The sequence below is a fragment of the Pseudorasbora parva genome, chromosome 14 (assembly GCF_024679245.1).
Source record: "Pseudorasbora parva isolate DD20220531a chromosome 14, ASM2467924v1, whole genome shotgun sequence".
In the NCBI taxonomy this organism is placed as follows: domain Eukaryota; kingdom Metazoa; phylum Chordata; class Actinopteri; order Cypriniformes; family Gobionidae; genus Pseudorasbora; species Pseudorasbora parva.
In genome coordinates, this window is record NC_090185.1 from 28,089,638 (window position 1) to 28,114,763 (window position 25,126).

General features: G+C 38.0%; 1 protein-coding gene across 3 annotated transcripts; it reads right to left on the reverse strand.

Annotated features, from left to right (window-relative positions):
- Nucleotides 1-15,009: 15,009 nt before the first annotated feature.
- LOC137039569 (platelet-derived growth factor subunit A-like) lies at nucleotides 15,010-24,809 on the reverse strand. 3 transcript variants are annotated; one of them, XM_067414870.1, is made up of 7 exons: nucleotides 24,686-24,809; nucleotides 23,895-24,051; nucleotides 23,159-23,255; nucleotides 20,591-20,692; nucleotides 20,323-20,510; nucleotides 17,301-17,421; nucleotides 15,010-15,495 (listed from the first exon to the last, which is right to left on the reverse strand). In XM_067414870.1, exons 2-7 carry the CDS (start codon nucleotides 23,955-23,957, stop codon nucleotides 15,482-15,484), a joined length of 585 nt encoding a protein of 194 aa, XP_067270971.1. In that variant the 5' UTR covers nucleotides 23,958-24,051; nucleotides 24,686-24,809; the 3' UTR covers nucleotides 15,010-15,481. The 3 variants fall into 3 exon arrangements, with proteins under 3 accessions (XP_067270971.1, XP_067270972.1, XP_067270970.1); XM_067414871.1 differs by lacking the exon at nucleotides 24,686-24,809 and having other exon boundaries at nucleotides 15,010-15,492; nucleotides 23,895-24,560; XM_067414869.1 differs by lacking the exon at nucleotides 24,686-24,809 and having other exon boundaries at nucleotides 23,895-24,549.
- Nucleotides 24,810-25,126: the final 317 nt, after the last annotated feature.

Below are 25,126 nucleotides of genomic sequence, written 5' to 3' on the forward strand. Positions count from 1 at the left end.
TCTGTGAAGTGTCTCCCTTGTTCTTTCGTTCCTCCTCCGTGTCTTTCCTCTCTCTCTCTTTGCTTTGAGGTGTTGTTATTCTGAAGAGCCAGACATCTTTTGAATGGCATGCAGCAACTGCTTCTTTTCATTCTTCACTCTTGCCTTTATTCCTGTACTTCACTTCCCTTCCCCTTCATCTTGAGCCAGCACTTAAACCAGCCAGAGAGTCGAGCGTGAAGAGAAAGCAGGAGATTTAGCTGAAGTGCAGGTCGCAGCAAGGAGCGAGAGAGGATAAAAGAAGATGGAACAAAGTGTGTCTTCAAACAGCTCTACATGCGAACTTAAACGGATGCCCAGATGCTGATCTTAAAGAGATGCTAAAGCTTTTTGATTTTGAAAACTGAGCACATTTAAGTTTCCGAAGTGTTACCACAACCAATTTAAAGGGTGTGCGTGTGTGAGGGAGGCCATATTGGAGATTTAGTGATTCAACTTGTCAGCCTATAAGCTTCCCTTTGTCCTTGTGGTGAGGTTAAACCTGTTCCATCCCTATAATTCACTTTTCCAATAAAAAGACTTACTTTTGCTCCAGTGGGCCTGAGTACCCCTGTTGCCCTTTCTCTAAAATACTTTACCCCATCCCCTAAACTCCCTGGATCTTCGACCCAATCCACCACTTACACATGATCCGTTTGGACCCTTCAGGGCAAAAGGAATTAAGTTTTCTTTATTTAAAATATATATTATATATATGTATCTTTAATTTAATTTAAAAAATATTTTAATGTTGATTCAATCTAACATTAATTGTAATATATATATATATATATATATATATATATATATATATATATATATATATATATATATATATATATATATATATAAAAGTAAGGCCTAAATCAGTACAAAAGACAAAGCGAAATTCACTCACTGCTCCTGACTGAATAACATTTGTAGCTTTTAATAAGGATTAACCTATATTTAAAGTATAATTTATGCAGTGAAGACTGTAAAATGTTTAATAACTTTATTCCATTTCTATATATTTTCTACCTGTTGGATCATATATATATATATATATATATATTAAATTATATTAAATATTTAAAATGTCATTATTTAGTTTTATTTACTGTAGCTTGTCAGTTTAATCGGAACACACTGGCCAGCCTTTGTGCATCAATGAGCCTGGGCCGCCCATGACCCTGGTGCTGGTTCACCACTGTCCCTTCCTTGAAGCACTTTTGATAGATACTGACCACTGAAGACCAGGAACACTCCACAAGAGCTGGATCTTTGGAGATGCTCTGACCCAGTCAACTATAGCCATCACAATTTGTCCCTTTTAAAACTCGCTCAAATCCTTACGCTCGCCCATTTTTCCTCTTTCAACTTTGAGGACAAAATGTTCACTTGCTGCCTATATATCCCACCTACTAATAGGTGTCGTGATGAAGTGATAATCAGTGTTATTCACTTCACTCGTCATGCTGTATGCGCGCACACACACAGCACACACACAACACACACACACACACACACACACACACACACACACACACACACACACACACACACACACACACACACACACACACACATTTACAATAAAAATTTATTAAAATTATATATATGACATTATATAAACAAAATTGTGTGATGCAAGTGACGCAAAGTAATTTGCCTGGGACAACATTCAAATATACAATTTATTGCCATTATATGCACATATTTATAAATAAAAATATTTTATATTGTGTTTTAGCCTTACTGATGTAACTGATTTAAGTTATAAATAGCCATATCTGTTAATCTGGATTAGAAATCCCAGGATATATCCGTCCCCTATCTCGCTTTATCTCTCTCGTTCTCTCATACTCATGTGTGCTTAGGCAATAAAAGAAACGGTTTTAACACCAAATCCCTCTGTGGAGTTTTCCATGGTAATCCCTGTGTCTATATACACAAGACATCACTGCACTATATCCTGTAATTCTGGGAAACACAATCCCTTTGTTTGAACGGGAGGCATGTGTCTGTGTGTTAAATGTGAGTGAAGTATCTTCCTCTCACTCATTGACTCGCTCGAGAGCCCTCACCCTGACGGCCTCACCAGGCTTTTAATGGATTTGTAAATAATGAAAAACTGCCGATGGATTAAACCAGAACGTGAGCATAAACAGAGCTGTCATCTCTACCTCGGGATGAACAGAACCAGGCTGTAATCCTGCAAATGGCTGGTGTTTGTGAGAGGTAGAGAAAATAAATAGGTTAGGGGACAATCTGCGGCAAGAGGTACTGAGATTCAATCACTGATTCTGGCAGTGGAATCTTCTGGCAAGAGTTTCCTAATTAATGTTTAGGAGGCACATGCCCACATAATTCCACCCATAACCACGATAAGGAAATATAAATAGTTGTTCACTTCACTCCTTTCCAACAGTCCTTCCGGAATCCCTCCTCCACCTAAACTCTGTTTTTACTCTTTATACACTGTCAGAGATTTCCACCCATTTTTTAAACCTGAAGATTAAAGTTTTTAAGTTTTTAATTAAATAAAATGTGTCCAAAATTTTGTTTCATCTTTGTTTCCTGATGATTGATTTAGAAATTCTGAAAACTAAGAGACAAAACTTGTCAGACAGACAGATTAGAAAAATAACAAAACTATAAGAGAATGCCTGACTTCACATTCACCCCTCAAAAACTTTTATCGGTTGGAATATTAGAACTGAAAACGCACTCATGAGCATCAATCAACTCAGTGAATGGTGGCTAAAAATAAATAATTATTACCTTACGTTTTCAAATCGATATCATTTGAATATCACCACACGGATGTCTGTCAAAAAATAATGTGCATAACACACTGTAGTATTTGCAAGAAGCAGGGTTTCAGCGAGTTCAGGCATTTCCTTGAAAATCGACTACCAAATCTTTTGACTACGTCATCGCTTTCCGAAAAGAGGGGGGGAAATGGTAGCCTGAGCAGCTTTAACATGCTTTCAGAGACGATAACATGCATAATACATAACACACGTGAGTATAAATTTGTTCTTCATTCACTGAAAGTTAACCGGAATGACCAGGGAACTGAGTGAAATACTCCACACTGCATGCTAAAAATAAATAAACACCTATCCAACTGAAAAACGTTGCTTGGTTAGTGAACATTGTTCAATGTGTGTTGGTTTCTGACGGAAACAGGAAGTTGTACGTTATATTTTGACGGACATTTTTATGCGCAAACTATGCATTCTGAGGCTGACATTCCTGATTTGAATATTTTTAATACTTTAATATTCTTGACTGATTTTTTTGGCAATAGATGAACTGTTAAATGAGTGATCTTGAGACAAATCTCTTTAGTCGTCCAATTTGACTCTCATATGGTGATTTAATATATATTATAATCTTGACAGGTGTTTTTTATTTAAAAAAAAAGAAGATCAATATCTTCTTAGTTGTGTAAAATATTAAAGCAAATTATCAAAGTTTGACGAAATGGTCGATTTTATACACTTGTATGTATATTATAGGTAGACAGGTATATAGAGAAACAGAGAGACATGTTTTTGAGACCAGTTCAAAATAATTTGGTTCTTAAATTTCTCTCTTTCACTCACAAACACTGACTCCCTGCTGTTTGAGTGACTGACGAGCGCAAGTAGAGAGTTCATCAAAAAGCACTTAGCATCCACAACACATCCTCTTATCAGTTCCTTTTATCGCTCTCTCCTTCTTTTCGGCTCTGTCTCCCTCCCTTCTTTTGTCTCAGCGTCTAACAGAGACAAAGTGGGAGTTCCATGGGGGGCTCAGGGATGAGACGCATTGTGTGTTTGTGTGAGGGACGGATTGACGGATGGATGAATGCTGTTGAAGAGCGACCATTTAGCTGATAGTGATCAGCCAGTTTAACTCAGATCCTCCCCACCACCCATCTCATCAACCTCCCTCTCATCTCCCCCTAGCACTGCACTCCATCCATCCTTTTGTTCCAGACCTGCATGTCTCTACTTCTCCTCATTGTCGTTCTGATTGAGCCTCAGCTCCCCTATCACCACACACACATTCTCTCTCATCTCGGATCAAATCGTCCATCCCTCCCCCTCGAGAGTATTAACCTACCCTGTTCCTCAAAGTAGAATGTCACAGCTGGACTAATCCTCCACATGCAGACCTGAGACATTGAAGAACCAGATGACCACTGCTGTCAGTTTACACTTCCACTACTGACTGCTTCCAACCCAATCCTAAATTCATAAGGATTTTATGATTTCATGACATTGTATAAATCTGCATCTTCCAACCTGATCTGAAATTCTTAAGCAAGTTGACAATTTTGTATTCATTTATATGATCTGGCTAGTACAAAAACATACAGTACAATACCATGAAGACCCCGAAATCTAACCAGAATGAGACTGTATGAATACATAAGAATTTGCCACTAATTTGCCACCAGTGCTGCTATGCTTCTAAGTGATCTTACAATTATTGCATAGAGGACGATGAAATGGGTGAAGAAAATCTCCAAGTCTTGTGCTGAAGCCATATTTAGAGGCTAGAATTTAAGACGATGTTTGGTGCTTTTGATTACATACCCAATTCCAGAAAAGTTGAGACACTGTACAAATTGTAAATAAAAATGGAATCCAATAATTTACAAATCTCATAAACTTACACTTTATTCACAATAGAACATAGATAACATATCAAATGTTGAAAGTGAGACATTTTAAAATGTCATGCCAAACAATGGCTCATTTAGGATTTCATGAAAGCTACACCTTCCAAAAAAGTTGGGGCAAGTAGCAATAAGATGCCAGAAAAGTAAAAAGTACATATAAGGAACAGCTGGAGGACCAATTTGCAACTTATTAGGTCAAGTGGCAACATGATTGGGTCTAAAAAGAGCCTCTCAGAGTGGCAGTGTCTCTCAGAAGTCAAGATGGGCAGAGGATCACCAATTCCCCCAATGCTGCGGTGAAAAATAGTGGCGCAATATCAGAAAGTAGTTTCTCAGAGAATAATTGCAAAGAGATTGAAGTTATCATCATCTACAGTGCATAATATCATTCAAAGATTCAGAGAATCTGGAACAATCTGTGCGTAAGGGTCAAGGCCGGAAAACCATACTGGATGACCGTGATCTTGGGCCCATAGACGGCACTGCATCACATACAGGAATGCTACTGTAATGGAAATAACAACATGGGCTTAGAAATACTTCCAGATTACAGTCGGTGAACACAATCCACCGTGCCATTTGCCGTTGCCGGCTACAACTCTATAGGTCAAAAAAGAAGCCATATCTAAGCATGATCCAGCAGCACAGGCATTTTCTCTGGGCCAATGTTTATTGAAAATAGACTGTGGCAAAGTGGAAAACTCTTCTGTGGTCAGACAAATCAAAATTTAAAGTTATTTTTGGAAAACTGGGACACCATGTCAACCAGACTAAAGAAGACAAGAATGACCCAAGTTGTTATCAGCGCTCAGTTTAGAAGCCTGCATCTCTGATGGTATGGGGTTGCGTTAGTGTGTGTGGCATGGGCAGCTTACACATCTGGAAAGGCACCATCAATGCTAAAAGGTATATCCAAGTACTAGAACAGCATATGCTCCCATCCAGACGTCATCTCTTTCAGGGAATACCTCGCATTGTTCAACATGACAATGCCAGACCACATACTGCATCAATTACAACATCATGGCTGCATAGAAGGAGGATCTGGGTAGTGAAATGGCCTGCAGTCCAGATCTTTCACGCATAGAAAACATTTGCCGCATAATAAAGAGGAAGATGCGACAAAGAAGACCTAACACAGTTAAGCAACTAGAAACCTGTATTAGACAAGAATGGGAATACATCCATATGGATTACTTTTACGATAGATGGATGCACTATTTTGGGCTTCAAAATATAAGATACAATTCACTCCTATTATAAAGCTTGGAAGTTTTTTTTTTTTTCACGAGTTCACACTTACATCAATTAAACAGAGAAAAGATTATGTGTATTTGGCGTGCTGTCCAAGGGAGGGCTCCGGGCTCTTTCCACTTGTGTTTAATTAGGTTTAATTATCTGACGTGCTCCCCTTGTTAATTAGGTATGATTAGCTGACGGCTCCGTTGTTTAATTATCTGTATGTGCTCCTCCCGAAATTAGTTAATAAAACTCCACTTAAATATAACTCTGACTGTGTTCGGCTGAAAAAAGAAAGTCATATACACTTAGGATGGTTGAATTGGTTGAACTAACCCTTTAACAACCCCCTATACTCTCGAAAGCATCTATACCTGCAGTTAAAATGGCTTTTAGCTATCATTACCACATTGCCGTGGTAAAATCACTATAAAGCATGGCTCTGAGCAGATTCTTCCTATAGTATGACTGCAGTAACCGTAGAATACACTGTTGAATCAATCTCAGATATGTTGTGACAAAAGATGTGAGATTACTTGTAGCCCTTCAGTCAGAAAGCTGCCAGGTGGGATAGCTTCAAACAGGAAATGACCATACCTGCCTGGAGGCCTGGATTCACAGCATCAGATCTTTCATATCAGATCAACACTTTGTGAAACAAAAGACATTTTCTGAAGGAACAATCATGTTGTGTTATAGAGACTATATTCAGTTCTACCCCGGAGGAGAAACACTTTCGCTATGATATCAAAAGATGTCAGTCGCTGATGTAAGGATAAAACAAATGAAGTGGTTGTTTATTGTACTCGCAAGAAGGCTTTCAGAAGAGAGGGGGAAAATGAGAATGAAAGAAAGAAAATGGGTTGAAATGTGAGTCTGAGAAGCAAATTCCCTGTATCCTTTCCTTTGTTTGCTTCCATCTGAGGTCAGAAACCCGAATCCATCAGACAGTCTGGAAAAGGCCATTCTGTAATTTACACTATTAACAGCAATAAACCTGATTTCCACACATGACAGAGTTTTAACAGCTGAATTAAGCTTCTGTGCTTCAACTTAAATTGCGTGAAACAGATCTCTCTTTTCTTTCTCACGTTCGTTCGGAGGCTAAATGACCTCAGAGTTTTCAAAACCTGGTGAACCCTTATTCACCTTTTAAATATACCTTTTAAACATTTTATACACTAGCGCTCCTCACAAGAAACACATGGGAGACTCAACTAATAATGAATTCCAAAAGAGTCTAATGTTAGCATGTTGCTAATAATGCAATCCTCTAATTAGCGTAGAAATACAGAGCACGACATTATGTCTGCTACAGACTGTGCAATTATCATTAGAAATCACACTGTCGACGACATGCATCTAATAAACTTGGGTACGACATATGTAGACTGTACGACGATGACACCTATGAATTGTAGGCTATGACACACGTAAGTATAAAAGAGGTAAACAAATAGAGCAAGATGTATCTCACTTTCGCAATGTGGTTTTTCTGTGCGCAGAAAAAAGAAGAGGAAGCGAAATGAGAATATGGATGCGGTCATGGCTACTTTGCATGCCAATTTTGCAAATGGAGCTTGAGGTAAGTAATTTTAAGTTTTAGCGCCATGTTGATCAACACGCTATTTCATGCTGCATTTTTATTGGCTAGTCAGTAGACGTAGGTTGTAGCAGCAAGCGGTGAGATGATCATACTACATTTCTGACACTTTTACAAAATTATCACATTTATCAAACTCTCTCACTGTACGATGTAGGAACAGTCTGGGACAGCCCAAAATCGTACAATGTTTTCCGGCAATAACAAGAAGCAGAAGGGAAATTTCACTCACTTTTTTTACACATATTACTCACTCACAATTTAACTGACTCTAAATATAATTTAAAAAAAATAATGAAATCAAAATGGACACTTCTGGGCAAAATGGGCCCCTGTTTACCAGATGTAAAAAAGTCTCTTTTGTTCCCAGAGTGTGTATGTGAATTTTTAGCTCAAAATACCCCACAGATCATTTTTTATGGCATATTAAAATGGTCACTTTTGAGGGTGAGCAAAAACGCGCTATGTGTGTTCCTTTAAATGCAAATGAGCTGCTGCCCCCTTTCAAAAAGAGGGCAGAGCTTCAAGAGTTCAAACCAAAGTCGGACAATAATGGAAGGACTTGCCAAGCAGTGACAGCATGTAGAATGCAAGGACGTTTCTGAATGTTAGTTGATGATTTTATGTAACTGATGTGGAGTTAACTATCTTTAAGTCATTGATTATCATATTCTGTCATAATAATCTATACATTATGCATGTGGGAAGATGTATGGTAAAATGCCTTCAGAGTCAGAGAATAAATTCTGCATGAAGATAGAACAGTATAGTTTAGTTTAATTACGGTTATAACTTATGTCGTGTCTTACTTTTATGACATGCTATTGCATTTGTGTTGCAAAAAATGTGAAAAGACAGATGCGACCGCTTGAGCAGACTCCTAAATGTGCTCTACTACAGCAATTCTTCCTCTTCTGAACATGGCCTGTGTTCCTGGGGGCAGGGTTTATGTAAATGTTAGGGTTTGTGATGTCACTAACCTGTGAATAAGCTTTTTGTGGTCCCAAACAGCCATTTGTTGTAGTCCTTCAAAAGCTATTTTTTTAAAGCAAAATATATGCTCAAACAACAACATTACACACTAACTAAAGTCAACGAAGTGAAATCATAATCAACCAGCCCTTTAGCATTATTATCGAGAATGCTTCGGGCCTGCCTTCTACAAAACACACCCACACATTCTCATCACAGAACACTTTTACTTTAAAGTCACTATCACAACAGAGTCACACTCACATTGGTTCTATTGTGCCTTCAAACACACCCAAACTGGTGGTTTGAAGTAGAGAAAGCGTATTCAAGTCCTCAAACCAACATGTAACAGCATTTGTGGGTAATACTTGTTATGTAACGATTTCTCAATCCATCCTATGACGTTATTCAGACCTGTCTCTCAGCTAACCACTGTCTACAACAGTTTTGTGTGTGAACGCTAGTGTCTGTGACAGTAACTGGCAATTAGAATTAGCTTTCATTTTAAAACAACACCGGGTTTCAGCACAAGCCAATTCCAGGAGCCCCATCAAAGTCTCTGGAGCAGCCAGACAGGGACTGGGCGACCAGTCAGGGCACAGTTTGGTCTAGAGAGGTCACTGCGGTTTGGATATGAATGTGTGTGTTTGTGTGGCTAATGTTTGCTTTGGATATGCCAAAATCTGACACAGCAGCTTCCATCATCTCAATTATCGTCATATTAGTGAAAGAGAGCTGCACGAAATAAACCATTCAGAACTTATTAGATGCTGATTCATTGTCCTAATTCATGCTAGCAATGTGTTCAGCCATGCTAGCAATGTGTTCAAACCAAATTGCAACCTCCCCCAATTTCTGTTGAAGCCAATATAGAAGTAATTTAAACAGCAATCGACAGGCTCCAGAAAGGAGCATAATCTTATTGAGCCCCATGTTAAAATGCCCAACTTTAGACCAGAAAAAAAACATATTTATACCCTGGTACAAACTGTGGTTTTGGTCTATATGGCGAATTTCGCCATTCATGACAATTGTGAGGGGGTGAATTTTTTTTATAACTCCTTCATTTATATTATATAAAGCCTTAAAGTTCTGCATAATTAAGAGCGTGGTCACTTTGATTGACAGGTGGATAGTCATATATCTACTGTCTTAAAGTCATCATCGCGTCACCTCAGCTCCCCCTAGTGCGATGACGCGCTGCCTAGATGGCAACGGCCAGCTCTTCTCTACTTTACGCTTCAGAACTGATCTTCAGAATCCTATGACTGATGCGGAAGAGAGGACAATGCTGAATAAAGTCGTAGTTTTTGTTATTTTTGGACCAAAATGTATTTTCGATGCTTCAAGAGATTCTAATTAACTGATGTCACATATGGACTACTTTGAGGATGTTTTTATTCCCTTTCTGGACATGGACAGTATAGTGTGCCTACACTTAGATACAAGGTCGGACTAAATATAAAATATCCTAAACTGTGTTCTGAAGATGAACGGAGGTCTTAAGGGTGTGCAACAACATTAGGGTGAGTCATTAATGACATCAATTTCATTTTTTGGTGAACTAACCTTTTAAACATTTTTTTTTAGACTTTCTGGTCAAAGTTTGTCTTGACAAACTTTGTTATCTAGTTCATTCTAACTCCTCATCCTGTCAGGTTGATCCTATACCAACACACCTGTTTAAAAACATTCTGTCTTCTCTCATTATACCTATTATCCACATGATAAATAGATCCCTCATGACTGGTTGTGTTCCACCTGGACTAATATAGCTGCGGTAAAAAAACAGGCCTTGAAAACACAGTATTTAGTAACTTTAGACCAATATCCAACCTTCCCTTTTTGTCTAAAGTCTTAGAAAAGGTGGCCACCTCACAACTACAGTACCATTTGGAGAAAAACAACCTGCATTTCAGTCTAGCTCTCGTCCTCTCCACAGTACAGCGACCGCTCTTTAAAGAGTAGTGAATGATCTCCTGCCTCTTATACTGGTGCCCTCCTTTTTGGATATGAGCTCAGCTTTTGATACTGTTTGCCATTCTGCACTCCTATCTCGTCTAACTGCTATCGGTATTACTGGAACTGTCCTTCAGTGGCTAAGCTCATATTTCGCAGACAGGCACCACGTTCATTAGCACTAATAAACACAAATCTTATCCTGTCACTGTTTCCAGTGCAGTACCTCAAAGATCTGTTCTTGGTCCACTTCTATTTTTAACATGTTTCGTCTGGGTCAGATCATACCACGTCATGATCTTAATTTCCACAGTTATACTGATGATACTCAAATATATATTTCTGCTCAGCCCAATTCTGTTTTTCCTCCTCCTTCCATTACATCTTGCTTATATGATCTCAAAGCAAGGCTGGCTCAAAACTTCTTAACTGAATACTGAAAAAACTGAAATCCTGTTAGTTGGACCTAAATCCCTTGTCTCGTCCCAACACGAATTCTCCATTCATATTTATATAGTTTATACCATACACAGTCTTGGGGTCCTATTTGATTCTAAATTATGCTTTGAACCCCACATCCAACAGCTAGTAGGGTCTTGTTTTTTTTTTTCTATTTCCATAATATCACTAAAACTTTTGTCCATGCTTTTTTAAAATAACCTTACGTCTGGTGTAACTCTTTGTTTTAGGGCCTAAATACGTCTGCAACTAATTCAAAACTCAGCTGCCCGTGCTCTTACATTTAACAAAAAAAATCTGATCAAATCACTCCCATCCTACAGCAATTGCATTGGCTCCCTGTTATCCTATCGCACTCAGTTTAAAATACTTGTCCTAGTTTTCAAGGCTTGTCATGATTCAACACCTTCTTGCCTTTCAGAATTAATACACCCTTATGTCCCGGCCCGTACTTCTGAGAACTTGTTCATGGGACTTAAGTTCAAACTATCTACAGTTGGCGGTAGGGCATTCGGCATTTCAGGTCCAAAGCTTTGGAACAAACATCTGTCTTCTCTCTTCAGACTGATAACCGATCACTCTAAAACTGAGCTCAAACAGTCATTTTTGTACAATATGTTGTTAACTAATTTTATACTTTAAATTTAGATTCATGCTTGCTTTGGTTTTGTCTCGTATGTTATATGATCACTGTCTGTCTGTTCATGTTGTTGTATCCTGATTTGTATCTGTCAATATTATAGAAAAAAGTGTCCTTGGGTCCTTGAAAGGAGCTATATAAATAAAACCCATTATTGTTAAGTTGGCTTGAGAAAAATGCTATTTAAACTTAATATTATCTTTCTTTTTCTGAAACAAAAAATTCGGACTCTAACTCCTCCTAGACTAGAGCTTTAACTCTACAACCTCCAAACTCGGTTTAGACCTTCAGACTGTTCTGATTTAGGGCCAGCTTTACTAAATAGGTTAAAGCGTGAGAGCGCAATTCCAAAAAAGCGCAGAAGGGAGTGGAAAGTTCTGCTTGTGATCTCCTGGTGCAGATGGATCATTTCCAAAATGACCAACTCAATCTACCAGTTAGAGTCTGGTTCAAGATGTGCTTTTTTTGGGCAGTAAAATTTTTTCGCAAACACCAGTAAATTGACAAGCGCAAACTTTAGTAAATCATCTTGTGTGATTCATTTAAATACTCCCCTCGCATACATTTTGCACCTGAAAGGGAAACTGCTACATATACTACATACTGTATACATATGCAGTAATGTCAGCAGCAAAAATAACCCTGTCCACACCTTTTTTTATTTTATTTTAGTCAAATTTTTTACTGCGTATCTTTAGTAAGGCCATGTGTCCACCGAAGCATTTTTTTACGCAGCTGGCTGGCGTGTTCAACTGTTTTCAATGGGAACGCACGTTTTTAAAACGGCATGAGCGTAACGAGGCGCTGAGTAAATATTTCACACTCAGTCACTGAGCGTTCAGCGTTTTTTTGCTGGTCGAAGAGAGTTGAAGAATGTTCAACTTTGAGTAAAACGCAGCGCTCATCACCGTCACTCTTCACCCAGCCGTCCAATCACAGTGGAGGAGGGGCGGGACAAATACAGCACTGACCAAACGCCACATTCTGCTTGTACAAAGTACACGAAAGAGATGAAAACAAGAGATGAAAAAAGATGAAAACAAGCAGCATTATAACGGGAAAAAATATTTAAAACAAGAGCCAGAGCAAATACTTTACATTGTATCTGCATTTTTTTTATATTAATCGCTCTGACGCGCGGTGACGAAAAAATCCTCCCTCACATCTCCCCCTCCCCCCATTGACGGAAATGAGAGAGGGAGGGGGAGATGTGAGGGAGGATTTTTCAGACGTGACTTTTTACTGCGCCGAGTCGAAGTACTCTCAGAAGTGCTATTCCGCCATACATTATAGTTCTCCTTTTTAATCCGCTTAGAAAAGCACTACGTTTTATTTCATCATACATGATCGTTCAGCTATTCGTGTAACTGTATTTAAATAGGGAAAACGTGGAGGTGTTTGGTCGCTTCTTACTTACTTACTTACTTCTCTTCTAATGGTCTGTTTGGTACCATTAGTGAATAAACTGGGCTTAGTGGGCTAAGCTAAATGCTATCAGATAGTCACCGCGCGTCAGAGAGATTAAGTGCACGCACTGAGACGAGAGAGGTATGTGTCAACTCGTTTTAGCTAAGGGAATAACATAGATTAATATGAAAAAGCGGTATAAAAGTATCCCTTTAATCCTGACAGTAGTTTTTTAACGCCAAAAGAGGGTTTGTGCTGGCGCAAGCTGTTAGTAAATCTGGCCCTTACTATTTTCCCCTACTAAAAATCCCATTGACTTTCATTTACAGAATGTTCACGGAATGAGCCAAGTCTGTTCAAACTCCAACTGTCAAAATTCAAAATTAAACTGCAAGAAGCCCATTACACCGTGTCCTAACTACACACGCGATAAGATTCCAGCGAAAAGCAACTTGTCTGTCCACACCAGGTGCGACGCGACAACAAGATGCATCAATCAAAAACCACAGCCAATCAGAACAGCATGTGGGCGGGCTCTAGCGGCAAGTGCACGGCACCAGAGATTAATATTGACAGCACTCGCAAGGAAATGAATAAGTTCATAAACAAATTCACAAATATTACATCATTTAAACTACTAAAAATACATACTGAGTTACTAAAACAATTGTTGTCATAGAATATACTTGTTTGTTGAACGCTCTTCATTGTGTTTAATTTTGAGATCTGAGGTGAATTCTCCTTTGCTCCTTTTAATATGAGTTGGGTGCGCTAAATCATATTCAAAGTAACATTACACACTTTTTACATTAAATAAAGCACATAAAAACTACATGAGAGTAACATCGCAATGTTTGTGTTGTTTTTCCAGCGACGTCGCACAAAAATAGAAACCGTTTCTAAAATAGATTCAACCGTGTGTCGCCGTCGCAGCTGGTTAGGACAAAAACTTGAATTAATGTGGAAAAGGTACCTTTTATCATGGCGTCGCGGCGCATGTAGTTAGGACATGGTGTTAGACTCAATTAAACTGCATTATATGTATCTAATTCACTCTAAAAAATACTGGGTTAAAAACAACCCAAGTTGGGTTGAAAATGGATAAACCCAGAAATTGGGTTGTTTTAACCCAGTAAATGTGTTGCTTTAACCCAGCAGTTGGGTTAAATGTTTGCTTAAAACAACCCAATTGGAGGGTTAAAACAACCAAATTGCTGGGTTTGTCCATTTTTTAACCCAACCCAACCCAGCATTTTAGACTATTGACTTCAAAATGATCAAACTTTCAACTTCAAACTACTTTTAAAACCATTTCAAACTTTCTGGTCTGACTTTCTCAAGCCAACTTTGTCTTGACAAACTTTTATATCTAGTTACACTCAAAAAAAGGCTGGGTTAAAAACAATCCAAGTTGGGTTGAAAATGGACAAACCCTGTTATTTGAACCCAGTGAATGGACCCATTCAAACAACACAATTTCTGGGTTTGTCCATTTTTAACCCAACTTAGGTTGTTTTTAACCCAGCATTTTATTATTATAAGCGCTACTTTTTTCCAATAAGATTTGGAGTTCATTCTCCTGAAGCCATAGAATATATTATGGGAAGTGTAGTTCCACAAGCCTGTTGCCTCAATATTCAGCATTCATTATATCTCTAATATGTTTAAATAAATCGATGTGTCATCAGTAGTACAAAAAATACATAGAAACGACATTGAGTAATTAATATTCAGAATCACAACCATGTGTGATCAATATCAATTAGCCTAGTTAATTAACAAAAAAATGAGTTTTCCAAAATAGTAAATATGACGTTGTGGTTGCATTAATCTCAATAAGCTTGTATGTAGCACATATTTAATGTAGATATAAAAAAAGGCTTGTCATCCATCGCTTTGATGTGGTTGAATTTGGTTTAGGAGAAACATTAGAGATTGGCATGGAAGAGATACGATTTATCACAATGCTTCTGGTTAGGAAAGAGTGTAATGAATACACATAATCATACTTATCTTTGAGACATATTCATATTTGTCTGTCAGACAAACGCAATATAATGTATTCACTTTATTAGTATCAGTTACTGTAGATTGTGTTTTGTTGTACTTGTTCATTCTACGGCATATATAAGAGCAGATCAGTGTTGATAGAAAACTGGCAGTTACAAAAATAAGATGATACAGATTAATTTTGATAGACAAATAAAGTTATGATAGATGCTCCTTTAAAAGGTTGTGGAATCAGTACTTCGACGTCTGCGAACGTCTCAAATGTCTCTGTCACTGCAGTCTAGTTTGTTGTGCTTAGTTCCCCCAGGTTTTATTCCAAAGTCTCTCTCCGGGTCGCTTCTAAAGGTGCATCAAAAGTCCAAAGTAATCCGAAAAGGCCTCCCTGATTCACTCATTGTTGAACAGTTCACATTCGCCTCGTCTCTTCAGATGATATCACTCAATGGCTGTCGTGCGCCCAGAGTTATCTGATTGGATGCGATGGCCCTCCTGTGCTTTCTTTTATCCAGTGCCACGCTCACCTTATATCTGCTGAGGAGAAAAGACTTGGTTAGCCTTTGACAGTGCACCTGTTGAACTGAAAAAAAAGCTGCTCACAATGGAAGTCAATGGATGAAGTGTGCAGTGGATGAAATTTTATTTTTTATTAAATCACATTTTAATATAAAACTTTATTAATTATATTCTGAAATATTATATCAAATATTATTAAAATATTAATATAATAAAACATATGTTTGTTTGTTTTTTAAAACGTGACAACAGCACACCTGTTGAACAGATGGGGCCAAAAAATTTATTTACATTTGCAGTATACCATACAAGTTTGCATCGGTATTATTTATATATTTATATTTTATATTATTTATATACCTATGTACTATATTATTTAATTGCTTGTTTTTTTTATTGTTGTTCGACTGTTTATTTGTACTAAATAGTTGTTCAAATGTAATTACAATTATTACATTATAATATAAAAACTAAATAAAAATAATATTAAATATTATATAAAATATTTAAATAATTTATTTGTCTTATATAATGGCTAAAATGAAATACAAATTATTAAATTTTGTTATAAAATATTTATAAATAATATTAATACTAGAATATGTAATAATATGAAAAATGGTAATATGAATCATTTTTAAAAAATTATATTTTACCTATAAAAAGTATAAATATTATATATAATATATTATTGTATAAATATAATATCAAAAAAAATACTAATGATATTTAATACTTATTTAAAGTACTATGATAATTATTTATATATATATATATATATAATATATATATATATATATATATATATATATATATATATATATATATATATATATATATATATATATATACTTTTTTTATATATCTTACATTTTGATATTAAAATATACAAATTACATATCAAAAAATCATAACATTTTGTATAAAGATACTCCCTAGATTGCTCCTACTGCTGACCGTGACCAATAAGTCCACTTGGCTTTCATCTTACTGACTATTAGTCTAAATATAGACCCGCTTTTGGACAGTTTATCACATTTTTCCATTTCCACATCTTTTTTTAGTTCTGGCCTTTGAGCGAAGAAACCAAGGGAAACGACAAGGCAGGAAAAGAGGGTGGAGAGGGGAAAAAAATAAAACAAGGTGTGGAAAAGCAAGTGATTAAAAAGACGGTATTTAAAGGTGCAATAAGCGATTTTTGAGAAACGCTGTTGAAAGTGAATTTGACTGAGCGTCACAACACACTTGTAGCCAATTAGCAGCAGGGGGGGTGTCCAGTCATGATGGGGGAGGGGAGGGAAACCATGGCTGCGTTCAGCGCCGACAAAACATTGCAAAACATTTTTTAAACAGAAACAGTGCTGCGTTGAACGCCCTGTTCTGATGACGCGGGAGTTGCAGCCATGGCAGCTGAGACGGCCATTCTTTGTGTTCTTTTTGAAGAATTTTCGGAGCCTGAGGAAATCGATATAAATGCATGTTTAATTCTACAAAATACACTCGATGTTACAGTCACTGCCCTTGCCGTCCAGAATAAAAGAGAACATCCCAATCGAGTGAAGGGATTGCATAAACAGAAATGAAAGCACATATCTTACCAAATTCAGACTGAAAACAAAATCTAAATCTATTTAGCCTCACATACTGCTCACATACGATAAATAAATATGATAAAAAAGGCATTGCGTCTACGTACATTTTGGGGAGGAGCAATGAAGGGAAGGGCGTGTTTGTTTGTTTGTTTGTTTGGGTTGATCTCAAATATCAACAGTGTTTCTCAAAAATCGCTTACCGCGCCTTTAGCGGCGGCAGTGCGTGCTTACCTGTGTGTATGCGGGACTCTGAGTGATGTTTGGACGTGCACACACACTCGAGATGATCCTCCAGCTGCACCTGCACCTCCCGAAGCTTGGGCCTCCTGCGTACGTACTCCACCTTGGCCACCTGAGAGAGAGAGAGAGAGAGAGAGAGAGAGAGAGAGAGAGAGAGAGAGAGGGAGGGAGAGAGAGAGAGAGAGAGAGAGAGAGAGAGAGAGAGAGAGAGAGAGAGAGAGAGAGAGAGAGAGAGAGAGAGAGAGAGAGAGAGAGTGAGTGTGGGAACATCCTGAGCTGCACGCACACACTCATAACCCTATCAACAGTGTATTTTTCCTCTGCTTTTCCAGAGGTGAGATAAGGCGAGAGCTAAATGTGACTCGGTCGGTTTCCTGTAACGCAGATGAGCCGCCTCAAACCTCTCTTTCTAAACACACACACCTCATATCATACTGACAGACTCCTTCCCTCCCTGCCAACTCAGCTGCCCTGCAGGCCCATTTATACAATACTTCATTCAGGTCTGAACACTCACACACATTGCTGGCAAGATAAACGGAATAGAACACACCCCACAGCCGCGGCGTGACAGACAGATATTTGCAGCGGTTAACTCAAGGTTAAGGCTATTCGTTAACTAGCCGCGGAAGTCTGGCCCGAAACTCTTTCAGTGTGTTCAGCGGCCCTGAAATTCTCGTTGATGCCGTCCTCCCTTTGGCACGTCCCATCCCTCCTTGCTCTTGTTACATTTAAATTTGAGAAATGTGAAAAGCTTTACGTGCTGAAAATGAGCCTGGCAAGTGGCAAACACGGTCACAGCCTAGTGCGCAGGAGATTTACATTAATAAAAATATGTTTCCAATATAAATGAGCTCAGTCAAGGAGAAAGAAGGTAGTTATAGGCATGTTTCGTTTCATTCTTTAAAATGAATCTGGATGGCGTAACAACTTTTTTTAAAGGGGTATATATATATATATATATATATATATATATATATATATATATATATATATATATATATATTAGGGGTGTAATGGTACTTACCTCGGTTTTAAAGTCACGGTTAGGTATGGATTCGGTATAGCAGTTTTACAACATTGCTTTTTATTTATTTAATTTAACAGTGATTTGCTGAAAAAATTGTCTGTCCTTAAATTAATTAGTAAACTACAACTAGGGATCCCTTACTTACAGATTACTATAATAATAAGGTTCACAACAGAGCCCAAATTCAGTTATTTATTTTTAGAACACTCATATACTTCACATAAGGCAGTTTTTGCATTAACTTCTTAATCTTATTATATATATTTTTCTCTCCAATTGAAATTTTATACACACAATTTATACACACTGTAGGTCATTTTAATATATAGGCTAATATAATATAGGTAATATATTCAGTGAGAGTTAATTTCTCTAGTGAACTCTCAGCTGTGGACACTTAAAGAGTTAAATGTGATGCGACGGGACATTGTGCTCAAGCTATTTTATCGTCTTTTTGGGTTGAAACACTGATTGAGCTATTATACAAAATACGTAGCAGTAAGTTGTAATGTATCCTCAACATACTTCAAGATATTAACTAATGTTTATTCTTTAGGAAGAGATGATCGCGTTCGCTCGCGCGATGCACCGCCGATTGAACTGACACGCCCATAATGTTACGTTAAAGAGCGTCAGAACGGCATTTAAAGTTTGAATTCCGTGATAAAATGGGACTGAATACTTCATATGTTCGTTTGGGGACTCAGATTGAATTGTGTTCCGCGCTTAAAAAAAGCTGACGGTTATCTGTTAAAGATTGCATTTAACCGTCCGTTACACACGTGCACTAGCCTGACAAGCCAGACCCACATCAAGATGTTTGGTCTGGAAACTCACCATAGAGAGGGGCCAATCTGAGGGGCGGGATAAACGGTTGTCTTTCAAACTCCCTCTGCACACGATAGGATAGCGCTACAACCAACAAGAGCAACGAAGGTGAAGCAGAGCTCGTTGACAGATTAAACATTCGCCGTATCAGGTCAGCAAAACTCCGAACACATCTTCCCTTTTTAAGAATGACTTCAGTGACTTCTTTGTTCTTTTCTCAGAGAAAAGCTTAACTCCAAGTCTTCCAGAGTTCCGGTCAAAGCTGATTTGAAAGTCCGCCGTTCGCCAGCTTCAGTCTTTACTAGAAGCACGCAAACGCAACTCGGCCGTCGTCATTATGGCCCCGCCCACCGACTCTATACACGATGTGATTGGCCCGGCAAGAGTTTGGCGATTACAGCTCAGAAGGGTATTGAGAGTTTCTAGACGACACTCACGGGCAGATTAGATTTGCTGCAGCTAGGGTGCGTCTAGATTTCTAGGCTACACGTGCACCGAACCGAAAGCCCTGTACAGAAACGGTTTGGTACGAATACCTGTACAGTTACACCCTTAATATATATATATATATATATATATATATATATATATATATATATATATATATATATATATTATTTCAATAATATATATAAAAAGGAAATAATATTTTAAATATAAATATAATATATACTAATATCTTATATATAAAACATTTACATATATATATATATATATATATATATATATATATATATATATATATATATATATATATATATATATATATATATATATATATATTTATATATATAATTGAAATAAATAAAATAATATTATTTATAAAACATTGCACATTTTAAATTTGCCAAATAATTTAAAATAATTATAATTGAACAATAATTTAAATATTTAAAATATAAATGAAAAATATTTCCACTTTATAATAATAATTACAATAATAATAGTAATAATAATAATCATTTTATATTATAGTATCTTATATTAATGATATATAAAACATGAAAATAGGAGGAAAATTATGTATCACTTGCAAAACTAAAATAGTTATTGAACAACTGCATTTCAATATATAAATATTTGAATATATCAAATATAAAACATAATGCATTTTTACACACACACACACAATCAGGGAAAGGTGTGTTTCCTCACCTTCACAGTCCTGTGGTGTTTTTTGGACGGATGGCAGCGCATGTTGCTGGTGTTGCAGCAGCCTGAGCATCGTCTCACCTCGACACATGGAGGCCAGATCAGAAAGTTGGCGGCCGTGGGATCGACCTGACTGCGTGGGATCTCGTAGATCACTGTGCGGGTCTTACAGACGGCTGGCACTGCCTCCTCTAAACACACAACAGCCCATAAACATGTAGAACAACCACAGGAGCGTTCCAATATGTATGTGAGCGTGTGTGTGCTTTACCAATGCTTCTCTTGCGTCTAGAGTGTGAGCTCTTGAGGTTCCTGCCGTCATACAGATGCTCCTTATGGTGGCCTTGCTTAACGTCCTCCAGCACCTCATTCTCTGCAAAAGAAGTCAACGAGGCACAAAGTCAACAGTGTTAAAGCAACATATTTTGGCTTGTAGAACAAGCTCCCATCCTATGCACAATCCCTCCCTCACTATTGTGAAGAAAGAGTGCCCTTGAACCTCTTTGTGAACCCCGCCTCCACCGGCCTGATGGAAAGAAATGAAGAAAACCCGGTCTGATTACTAAGTAAAGAATAAAGGTGTCTGCCAGCCTGCCAGCACACTCCGTCCGAAAAACTTCCTTTATACACAGATCACACAGCAAATATAAGCACCGCCTGAGGACACACCGAGAAAATCTAGACTCAACAATAAGATGTTCGGAAAGGATTGTGTCATTCGAAATGCTTTAGGGACGTCTGGTTAGTTAGTCTGACCAAAGTGTGCAGTATTTAATCATGCTGTTCTACGGCTCCGCGGAGCCATTCAGCCCATACAGCGAGACGACGGGGGACAGAGATGCCCCTGTTGTTGCCCCCGGAAACCAGGCCAATGGAGGAGGAGGGAGGCTTTAATTCAGGCTTGAGCACCGTGGCCGACCGATCCGCCCGGCTTTTCACACAGTCGTTAGCGGAGCAACAGACCTCACATACGCAAACACTACTTGAGCTTCGGCCTCTTTTCTTTCCCAAACACGCAGACACACACTCGCACGCAGAGATGCACACAAACGGAGGAATTCGACATGAATAATACATTACAGCAGCGCTGGCATTCAGCCGCACTCAACTCATAAAGGCAGCATGACAACAGTATAATGGAGAGAGTCTCTTGACCTCCCTCAGGCACCAGCCACACAGACGCAGCTGTTTGCATTTCAATTACAGCGCTTATGGGCCAAATCAAATTTGAGACTCATATCGTTGGGGCTGCAGCATTTCCTCATTAGACACGCTGGAAGTTTATATTTGAGGCATTGTGGATATTTTAACCCTTTTGGATGGGTCTTCGAATAAAAAAAAAAGCTTCCATTCAGGGTCAGGTGGTTCAAAACCAGGCAAATCATACCCGGCTTCCTTAAAGAGATAGTTCACCCCAAAATGAAAATCGGTCATCAATTACTCAGCCTCATGTTGTTCCAAACCTGCGTGAGGTCTTTCTTCCTTTTGAACACAAAAGAAAATATTTTGAAGAATGTTGGTAACCGGACAGTTGACGGTAGACGTTGACTTCCATCGTATTTTTTCCTACTATGGAAGTCATTGGCTGCTGTCAACTGTTTGAATACTAACATTCCAACGCTATCTCAAGACCAGTTTGTACGTATTTGAAGAGGTGGCTAATTCGTACGAATTTGTATGGTTTGTTTAAACCCCAGTGATGGGTAGGTTTAGGGGACGGGGTTAAGGGGAAGTCATTCGTACAAATTCATACGAATTCGGCAACTCATCAAATACGTTCGATTTAGCAAATATCATACCAATTTGTACGAATGAGGTTGTACCAATTCGTACAAATTAACCACCTCATAATATATTTATGAATTGCCATGAAATTGGGTTGAACATTCTTCAAATCTTCATTTTTGTTCAACAGAAGAAAGAAACTCATACAGGTTTGGAACAACATGAGGGCGAGTAAACGATGACAGAATTTTTGGGTGAACTATCCCTTTAAAAATGAATTGTGGGCTGTGCAAAACTTCATATTTTCACAATCAATTAGCCATCATTGTTGGGATATCTAGTCAACAGGAACTTTACAGTGTAAAGGTAGCTGTAGGTAGTTGAAAAAAATGCAATAAAAGACAAATGACGATTGAGAATGCAAATAAACGCAGGAAATAAGCAATGCAGTATGCAAATGCTGCAATGACATCACTGTCAGATAGAATTTTGAATAGCGAATGTTCTATCAATGGAGTTATCTCTCATGCCTCAAGAATGGAAATAATCAACTTTTTTATATACTGTAACTTCACATTTTCCAAGGACACATTTGAGTTCAGAATGTTGGTGCTGCCAAAACGTGACATAACAAGTAGAAATGCTGATGCGGCGCCGAGTCCAGGAGCAAGACTGCGTCGCTAGGCAACAGGTGCTGAGGCGCTCGGTTTAAACTCGCTTAAATGCAAGGTCTATGAACTTTAAGTGTAGTAAAAGATTAAAGTCTCCTCTGAATGGATATTTCCCACAGTCTTGTTCTCCAAACATTGCACCTCAACACTTTCACGACTGACATTAGTTTGGTTTTACTGTTTTGAAACCAATCTTTTTAGTGAACGAATCAAGGACTAAAATAATTCTCAGATTTATCAAGCATGCAACCCACATTCCTTTAGCAGTTGCAGTGCTTATTTAGCAACTTGTTTAGCAACCAGCTGGCAAGAAGGTTGAGTGAATGTTTCAATGACTCATTCATAAACCTGTCACCACCTGCTATATTAAGATACATATTCATCAACATATTCAGCCTACCCACTCCTCCTGTCAAATAATCAGAAAAAACAGCAAGATTTACCTAAGAAATCAATGTCCAGGATCCTCTGGAGGTCACTAATGCTGCGGATCTCGCTGTTAGAGAGTCTCTCAATCAGCTCCCGTGGAATCGGCGCTTCCTAGAAAATAGGCCTAGTTATTCCAAAATATATCAAAATAAAATTAATATAAAGGCATGTGATGTGGACCAAACCCATTAAGTTCTTTAAATATTTTTTTATTAAAAAGTATTTGAATACTTAAGTGTCAAGTTGTGCAACCATTAAAACTACAAAGTCATCATACCAAAACATTTGTAGAAAATTCTATATTTGTATGGTAACACTTTAAAATATGATTTCATTTGTTAACCCAATTAACTATACTTCTACTGCATTCATTAAGTTAATGTTAATCTCAACATTCACTAATATATTTTAAGATCAAACGATGTATCTGTTAACATTAGTTAATCCAGGGAATTTATATTAACAAAGGTTACGTAATGCTGTATTGAGACCTTACCAATTTTCAACTTTCAATTGTATGTATCCAGCATGAGTGCAAATATTAGCCTATATTTCACTTGTGTTTAAAGCAGATTTTAGAAAAAGGTTTAGCCTATGTGCAGTACTAATGGTTGTTAGTGTTATATGAGCAATATAGTTCTAAAACTGCGTAGTGACAGACCTTCACATGTGTTAAGGAATCTCTTTAGTTCGAAACACCGTGTTCCTCTTCCCCTATCCCAAATGAGTGTGCTCAGATGTTGGTCTTACCTCAGCGGCTGCTGAAAGCAGAGAGAAGCAGCAGAAGAGAAAGTGGATCAGCGCGGTTCTCATCTCCCCTGTGGTCCAAATGTGTCCCAGCGCAGGCGAAACCTTCCCGACCGGAGCCGCAAAGATGCTCCAACCGGCGTGGAGCCAGGGAACATGCCTTTCCACAGAAAAATCTCTCAAAGGATAAACTCTTCACAAGTCCGTAAAGCCCTAAAAACGACTCTTTGAAATCAAACGAACTCCTTTTAATAATGTATTGCCGTTTTTAATCCGTTAAAAAGTCAAACCCACAAAACATTGCGCGAGATCATTTCAAAGACAAAAAAGAAAACATGAATGAAGCGATCCTTCATCCCTTGACCGCATCTCCTGTGAGTCAGAGTCCTTTTTTAAAAATGCATAACATCTAAATCCAATAGTAATAATCCTAGACTCAAAAACATGTTCGAATAAAGACTCCACGTTTATCCAAAATAGTCCATTTTTATGCACTGTCCACACTTTGTGTCCTCATATAAAACTGTTTCAAACTTTAACATGTCTCGCGCGCGTGGAGGGGATCTGACAGTGAATGAACTGGCGCTTCTCTCATCTCCTCAACTTAAACTCAGTGAGCCGCGCGCCCCCTCAGGACGAGGTAATCTCTGCTAACCAGCCTTTCAAGTCACCGCGTCAGTGAGCGGTGGGGATTTTGATTCCTTTCAGTGATTTGAATCTTTTCAATCAGTTAAAAAGGATTCATTAAAGGGTTAGTTCAACCAAAAATGAAAATTCTTTCATTAATTACTCACCCTCATGTCGTTCGACACTCGTAAGACCTTTGTTCATCTTCGGAACATAAATGAAGATATTTTTGTTGAAATCCGATGACTCAGAAAGCCCGATCATTGGCAGCAATGTCATTTCTTCTCTCAAGACCCATAAAAGGCACTAAAGACCGTCTCATTATAGTGGTTATGAAGCGACCAAAATAGTTATTGTGCAGCAAAAAAAAAAAGTCTAAATAACGAGTTTATTCAGCAAGTCCTTTTTTTTCCATCTGGGCCTCTGTGAACTTACGACGCATGCGCGAGAATATGATGTAGAGCCAGCATTCTAAAAAAAAAAAAAAATCAAAGTGATGAAATTAATATAACGTAATGTAGTTTTATGACTTCGCATTTTTAGAATTCAACAGCTTAGATATGGCGCATCTTCCTCTGCTTGTAAACAAAGTTCTTCGCTTCCGGGTC